Here is a 7,877-nt window from a genome sequence, read left to right as displayed (position 1 = left end):
GACAGTGGTAAGCTCCCACTCAGTATATACTCCAAATCATTTTTATTCTTCTGTAAATCTCATTCTCATGATCAAGGTCGTCTGCGGAGTGAGTGACCGAGGTAAACATACTTCTCCACAGAGGTTACAGGCTGACTAGCAATCCTGAATTCTTGTTCCCTTGACAGGCTATATAACATTATGTTTGTCTTCTGCATATTAATCTTCGTTTTCACTCACTTTCTCGGTAAAGCTCCTCAATCAGGTGTTGTAATTTGTCGCCAGTGTTGATGAACAAGACGATGTCACCAGCAAAACAAAGATTGCCGAGATATTAGTTGTGGACCCCCACTCCTAAGCTTTCCCAGTCTATTCAACACAGGGCACCCCCTCATAGATGCCACTCTGAATCCAACCCTGCCGCTTGTTTGCTGCACTCGCTTCCTCATCCACCATTGTTACTCATGGTCATTCACCACTCTGCGCCACAAAACAGGCTTTTCTGCCACTACTTAAGTTTGCTTAACTTGCTGTCATCAGCAAAAGCTGAGCTCTGTTGAAGCCTTAAAAGTTTCACTCCAATCACCGGCATGCCAAGTTGGCAAAAGTTATGTAAACAATTATAGACTGCGAACTAGTGCTTACCTATTAGAAGGTACGAATTACACTCAGCGTACGTAACATCACATTATACCTCACATATTGTGTATACTATTAAGAGTAATTCTTCAGTAGTTTAGTATGTAGGGTAACCTCTTATTGGGTTATTACTAACAGTCGATACTGCATACTTACCTCGAATTAACATACACTGCAAAACATTACCGTTTACGTATTGCAGAAATTCATTGTATCATATAGCATTGCACAGGTGAGGAAACAACACGCATTCAGCGAAACTGTCGCCCCACCTGACTGATCACGCAAGACAATTTAATAAAAAAAAAAGGTCCCTTTATTATGAATGACTAATTACAGCATGTTTTATGGCAATAAATAGATGACAAGATGAGTATTTTACAGTTCAATGCCTAGATTTCGCTCAGTCCACTTCCTCCACAGTGGGCCCGGCGTGGTGAGGTGTTGACCCATGCTTTGGTCCTTGCGGTTGGTGCAGTTTGCTCATGATTGGCATGCAAGCCTGTTGAAGCTCCTTGAGGCGGTGCTCATACTCTTCCTTTTCAGCCAGGCTGTTGCTGTCGATCCACGAGATGGTTTCGCGACACTTGGACAGCACCGAGTCCTTATCCGAGGAAGAAAGCTTGTCTCCGGATTCTTCGGCAGCCTGCTTGACGCCATAGACGTACGACTCTAGGGAGTTCCTGGCAGCCACCCTCTCGCGCTGTGCGTCGTCTTCCTGCTTGAACTTTTCGGCCTCGGCTAGCATGCGTTCTATATCCTCCTTGGAGAGTCGACCCTTGTCGTTGGTGATGCGTATGCTCTCCTGCTTGCCAGTGCTTTTGTCTCGTGCCGAGACCTGCAGGATGCCGTTGGCGTCCATGTCGAAAGTGACTTCTATCTGCGGAACTCCTCTAGGTGCTGGTGGAATGCCATTCAGGTTGAAAGTTCCCAACAGATGGTTGTCTTTCGTAAGGGCACGTTCACCTTCGTAAACCTGGATTGTGACCGCAGGTTGGTTGTCCGAATACGTGGTGAACGTCTGGGACGTCTTGCACGGTATGCGCGAGTTCCGCTCCACGATGCGGGTCATGACCCCACCTGCCGTCTCGATTCCCAATGACAGCGGCGCCACGTCAACCAGCAGCACGTCGCGGATGGTGTCGCTCGAGTCGCCGCTCAGCACGGCTGCCTGCACCGCGGCACCGTACGCCACTGCTTCGTCCGGGTTGATGCCCATGGAGAGTTCCTTGCCGTTGAAGAAGTCCTTGAGCAGCTTCTGCACCTTGGGGATTCGAGTAGAACCGCCCACGAGCACGACGTCGTGGATCTGCGACTTGTCCATCTTGGCGTCGCGAAGCGCTCGCTCTACGGGTTCGAGCGTGCTGCGGAACAGGTCCATGCAGAGCTCTTCGAACCTGGCGCGGGTGATCTTGCTGTAGAAATCGATGCCTTCGAAGAGCGCGTCAATCTCGATGCTCGCTTCGGCAGAGCTCGACAGCGTCCTCTTGGCGCGCTCGCAGGCGGTGCGCAGTCTTCGAAGAGCTCGAGAGTTCACTCTGAGATCCTTGCGGTGCTTCCTCTTGAACTCCTGCACGAAATGCTCCACCATCCGATTGTCGAAATCTTCGCCTCCCAGGTGCGTGTCGCCTGCCGTGGAGCGGACTTCGAACATGGAGCCCTCGTCGATGGTCAGCACGGAAACGTCGAAGGTGCCGCCACCCAGATCGAAGATGAGGACGTTCTTCTCGCCACGCAAGTTCTTATCGAGGCCATAGGCCAGCGCCGCTGCCGTGGGTTCGTTGATGATACGCAGCACGTTGAGACCAGCGATGGCGCCAGCATCTTTCGTGGCTTGCCTCTGGGAATCATTGAAGTAAGCTGGCACCGTGATGACGGCGTCGCTCACCTTTTTCCCCAGATACGCCTCGGCAGTCTCCTTCATCTTGGTCAAAACCATAGCGCTGATCTCCTCCGGGTTGAAACGCTTGCGCTCGCCCTTGAACTCGACACTGATCTTCGGCTTGCCTCCGTCGTTCTCCACCTTGAAGGGCCAGTGCCGTATATCGTCTTGGATCTTGGGGTCGTCGTAGCGGCGCCCGATCAACCTCTTGGCATCGAACACCGTGTTCTCGGGGTTCATGGCCGCCTGTGCCTTGGCTGCATCGCCGATCAGCCGCTCCGTGTCCGTGAAGGCAACGTAGCTCGGCGTCGTGCGATTGCCCTGATCGTTGGCGATGATCTCGACGCGACCGTGTTGGAAGACGCCCACGCACGAGTACGTGGTGCCCAGGTCGATGCCGATGGCTGGGACGTCTGATTGCATGCGGCTAGGCATGATGTGTGCTTTGTGTCAGTTGCGTTCTGGTTCAGAACAATTACTCTCGTGATTCAAGTCACAAGTCTGGCGAGAGCACCGTCGGCGCGCGATTTATACTGTTGGCGCGCTTTTCTAGAAATGCCCAGAAGCTTCGCGAGTCACTTCAACCAATGGGAGCAAACTGCAGTGGCGACGTCATACCAGCCGTTCTGCGATTGGTCGACCGCACGTAGAAGCCCCGAGAACGCTCTCGCGTCGTCTGCTGCTGCTTACGAAAAAAAAAATAATAATAACCAGTTGTTTGCCATTTTGAAAAGGAGAACGGGTTTAACGGCTCAGTAGAACCTGACAGAACGTTTTTAGCTGTTTGATGTAGAAAATTGGAATCGGGGAATACTTACTGGGACGAATGATCCGCGATACAAGAACGTGTAGCAGACGACAGGAGCCTAGGCACCGAAGCGAATAACAAACACATCTGAATACGGCTAGTTGTCTTGTTCGGTCATTAATGGTGCCGGGAATGTGCGTGGATGACAAGTGTTATTTTCAGCGTGTTTTGTGGCAAGCAATTCAAATCTACCTACTGTACACTACAATTCCCAGCTCGCCGAAATGATCGGGACGATGCGAGAATATTCGAGAGCCTACGGGATCGTTTGGAGGTGGGAGAGAGGCCGTAAGTGAGGCGGTGACGACATGTGACGTACTTATTCTCCTCTCTGCTATTCTCGAAGTTTCGCGTTCTTTCCGTTGCGTCGCCACTTCGCGTATAAATCGCGGCGTCGTCTGCTCGCCGTCAGATTGAGTTGTACGATCACGATCGAGTTGACGTACGATCGAGCTGTGAACTTGTGTTCGCTTTGCTTGTGCCTGTTCTTGCTTGGAATCTACTGAATTTCTACGACGTTGCCGCTGCAAAGCACTACATCATGGTGCGCCTGATGCTGTACCCGCTCTTCAGCGATGTGGACGACCTGTTCTCTCCCCTCGAGGCTCTGGACCAGCTAACTGACGCGATGCGGCCCGCGGTGCGTCAGGCGGACAAGAAAACGAAGCACACGACTTCGGATCGCAGTTCCAGCTGCCTGTGTCTCCGTGGCGCCGCGCACCCCGGCAGCCCTCGGAAGCGTGCGCAGAGCCTCGCTGAAGAAGACACGAGATGCGATTCACCGAACGACTCCAAGTTCGTTTTGAACTGCAACGTTCGCGGCTACAAGCCTGGGGAAATCTCCGTCAAGGCGGTCGACGACTGCATCGAGGTGAGAGCGAAGCACGAGGAAGAGAGCGAGGACGGTTCTAGCTACGTGAAGCGCGAGTTCACCCGGCGGTTCACCCTTCCCGAAGGAGTGAAAGCCGAGACGGTCACCTGCGCCCTGTTGTCGTCCGGCGTGCTGGCCATCGAAGCGCCCAAGCCGGAGCCACCCAGAAAGAAGCCGAGGACGATTCCCATCGTAGTCGAGTCGTCGAAGCCGATCGCGGCGCCGGCGGACCAGACTAATAAGGAGACGGAAAAACCTGAAGAAGGCACCACCGAAGCTGCACAGGCGTCGTGAAGAGAACATTCCTGCATTTTGTATTGTTGTCATTTTTAGGATCATGTCTTTCCGTTCGCCTCCACATACCGCAACTTCACCACCAGGCATATATTGCAAAGTAAAATAAACATATATATTATCCGAAAGCGAGGTACTGGCATTGTTATTTATTTCTGTCCCAAACCGTAAAGTTGCTGCTGAGCCATACGCAGGAAGCCATTTGGCGACCCTTGACCTGGTCCGGCACGCCGCAATAGCCAGGGCCCTGGAAGATGGAACCAAGCACACTGTTTATTTCAATGAAGTTGTTTCTCGCTCTGGCGGACAGGCTCGGAAGCCTTACTAGCTAAGCCCTCAACTGCAAAAATATGCGGCTGCAGAATCTGAATATATATATAAATATATATAAACAGGGTCCATTATGATAGTAATGCATATGATTGCCGGAGCAGTGCAGCAGCATCAAAACACTCACTCTAATCAGTATGATTGTCAAGTACACTAGCTGCTAGTGCTAATGCAGAATGCAACTCAGTTGTCTGCGGAGGAAAGTGTTGGTGTTGGTACATGTTTCTTTTTTTTAAGCAACAAATCTGTTGTAGGGGCCACCTAGATTATTTTGTTGTACAAGTAAATTCGTTGTAGTGGTCTTCATTGTAAAGGTGTTTGCAGTTTATATGAAAGCTATGAAATTCGGCCGGGACATAATGAATTCTTCGTTACAGTATAGAGGCACATGCAATCATCTCACTGTACCTTTAAACATAACCATTACAGCAGCCGCATTCTCATATGAGAAAAAGATACACATTCCTGAAGCCCATCACCATCATCGTCATCATCGGCCAGGTCAAAGAAAAACCCGTGGTTATAGAATACTGTGTAAGCCGTGAGCTCAGTGCAGTACACAGCAAACTCACTGAACAGTGCTTAAAACGTTAGCTTGAACCTCTCCATATCTGTTTGCTTGCATCCAAACAGGCACTGGAATTCTTAGAGAAATCCTTCCTGCCAGGATAGGTGTCAGGTACATTATATCTGTAGGGAGGGTAGAACATGAGTTTCTATATTCACTGGGGGTGGGCACAATGGCACCCTATCACATTACATGCTGGACGGGGGCGCCGAGGCCATGGGGTGCACAGGAGGTAATACTGAGGGCTTGGCCACCCACTCTCGCACCCCTTTAGAGGCGTACCTGTTTCCTGTCTTTGAAGCTTGAGGTTTTCTTTATCTGTATGCATACCTAGTGTATATGGATAGTCTTTTGCCCTAACAAGAATGGTCACTCATTTGTCACTAAGAAAGTGAATGTATAGCATTGTTAATACAGCAACTGTGATGGCACAGTAGTTATGGGTTATTCTGAACAGAGGTCACAGTTTTGATTCCCAGCAACCATGGCTGCATTCTGATGGAGGCAAGGTGTGAAAGAGATTGTGCGTAAAACTTTTAGTGCATAATAAAGAATGTTCAGGTGGTCAAAATTAATTCAATGCACTCCCCTATATTGTCACATAGCTCCCCTATTGCTTTGGAATGTTAAAATTTGTGAGTCAACGTCACATAATAAGTAACTACTTGGTTCAATACAGAATCCTATAAAATACTATCTTAAGCAATTTTTCTTGATCCACATACAATCAAACCTGAGTATAATGATCATGGATATAACGGAAGAAAATCTAAAGTGTTTGTCTCCAATATAAGCACGTAACGGATCTAATGCTTATACTGCAGGTACTTTTGTCTCAGATATGGCCTCATTATAATGAGGTGCTACTGCTTATCCACATAGCACGCTGGCTTACATTAATTCTGGCAATATTGTTGCAAGCTGTATGTGATTGTCATGTGCTTGTGATCTGTCACTAGAAAACATAAGTTTTGGGAAGAACGAACATGCAAACTATAATATTCCATCTATGGTTACTGCAAGCCACTCAGTCATAATGCTGAGCTATGATGGGACAGGCAATATTTCAAAGTATCTTTTGAAACTTATATTTCAAGAGAAGGGGCTGGTGATGTCTTGAGGGGCAGGCAGTGATCAGTGGGCACTTGAACTGTCCCATGGCCATGACAAAGATAAAAGGTAAGAAATTATATAAAGGGGAGAGGAAAGTTACAATCATTGAGTTTCTCACTAGAACACCTAGAGGGAAATCTGGCGCCACAATCTATGGGAGTTCCCAAAGGGGCACTGTGCTGTCATGGGAATGATGGTATATGTCTCTGCAAGGCTTGTGTTGGCCGTTGTTGTAAGTGGCTTCGTCTAAAATGTGGATATGGCTACACAAATAATGCATTCCTAGAGTAAAATCTTCATAAAACGTTTTCATTCACAATAAATTACATCTTCCAATGAAGTTTACTCACCTACAATGCATAACCAAGCGAAGAAAAGCAAGAACAGATGGCAAACTGTTTCAAATTGAGTGCGAATCTTGTCTGTCCTCCAACAATAGCGGCCCACTGATACCAAGTTCTCATAATCAAACAGAACATGCTTTTGTGTAATAATAAAGCTAAACAGCTTTTTAAGTGCTCTTTTAGTACAGAATGAATCATTGTGACAGAGGGAATGGTGCTTGTCAGGCAAGTATTCAAGGTGTCTTGGTTTCTCCGAGAACGATGCTAATCCGAAGTCACAATATACCGGCATTCCCATGCATACCACAGGGCAGCAGCACCAGATTTCTCTCTAGGTAATACAGTGAGAAAGTCCATGGTTACAATAAAGGAGATGTAAAGGGAATAGGAGGACATAAGTAAAAATAGGTGGAGGGATAACTATATACACTAAGTGTTTTATTTTAACATTGACAGAATTTTTATAAATCGCCTTTGGCATATAGCAGAAATATACTTATTGTGCTATTACTCAAAGAGGCCAGCACTACATATATACACTGGAAATCAAATGCATAACTGACTATTTACCAAAATTTCACTAATCAATTTTAAACTAATTACCTTTGTGCACATTGCACAATTCACGAATTGAAGCCCGCAATTTCACAAGGCACATCTACTTAGAATGAATTGTGAAACAAGCACAAGTTTTCAAATAGGTGCAGTTGAACTTGGGGTAAAAATGCACGGTTGTTCCATTTACTGTTTTATCCAAGCCCCGTTTTATGCAGTGAACCTCAAAAGTTATTCAGACGCCAATGCATTTCGTTGCAAACTTTGCGAATGCATGCATATCTCGAATCTGGTATCTTCCTCAGAATTTGTTGTAAGTGGATAAGACTTTAGAAGTCACTGGCTACAATTTGTAAATTGCAATATGTGGTGTAACATACCTAGTCTAACAGTTAATTAGCACAATCATGTTAATTATTCAAATAATTATTTTATTTCTCATGCAAATATTGTCAGCCTCAGAAAGTAATCTAGTTCAAGAAGTAGAATTGGGC

General features: G+C 47.2%; 2 protein-coding genes across 2 annotated transcripts; one reads left to right on the top strand and one right to left on the bottom strand.

Moving 5' to 3' along the window:
• Nucleotides 1–917: 917 nt before the first annotated feature.
• Nucleotides 918–3,039, bottom strand: LOC129381479 (heat shock protein 68-like). The gene has a single exon (XM_055064379.2). The coding sequence runs from the start codon at nt 2,933–2,935 to the stop codon at nt 1,022–1,024; it is 1,914 nt and encodes a 637-aa protein (XP_054920354.2). The 5' UTR covers nt 2,936–3,039; the 3' UTR covers nt 918–1,021.
• A 662-nt stretch (nt 3,040–3,701) lies between these two features.
• On the top strand, nt 3,702–4,601 carry LOC126517585 (alpha-crystallin B chain-like). The gene has a single exon (XM_050167344.3). It carries the CDS (start codon nt 3,850–3,852, stop codon nt 4,471–4,473), a length of 624 nt encoding a protein of 207 aa, XP_050023301.2. The 5' UTR covers nt 3,702–3,849; the 3' UTR covers nt 4,474–4,601.
• The last annotated feature ends 3,276 nt before the right edge of the window (nt 4,602–7,877 follow it).

This window comes from Dermacentor andersoni, chromosome 11 (genome assembly GCF_023375885.2).
Source record: "Dermacentor andersoni chromosome 11, qqDerAnde1_hic_scaffold, whole genome shotgun sequence".
Taxonomy (NCBI): domain Eukaryota; kingdom Metazoa; phylum Arthropoda; class Arachnida; order Ixodida; family Ixodidae; genus Dermacentor; species Dermacentor andersoni.
Note: the sequence above shows the minus strand (reverse complement) of the source record. Positions and strands in the feature narration are given on the sequence as shown.

Bases quoted from the DNA above. Each gene is read 5' to 3' on its own strand.
- LOC129381479 (XM_055064379.2), bottom strand. From the start codon at position 2,935: ATGCCTAGCCGCATGCAATCAGACGTCCCAGCCATCGGCATCGACCTG.
- LOC126517585 (XM_050167344.3), top strand. From the start codon at position 3,850: ATGGTGCGCCTGATGCTGTACCCGCTCTTCAGCGATGTGGACGACCTG.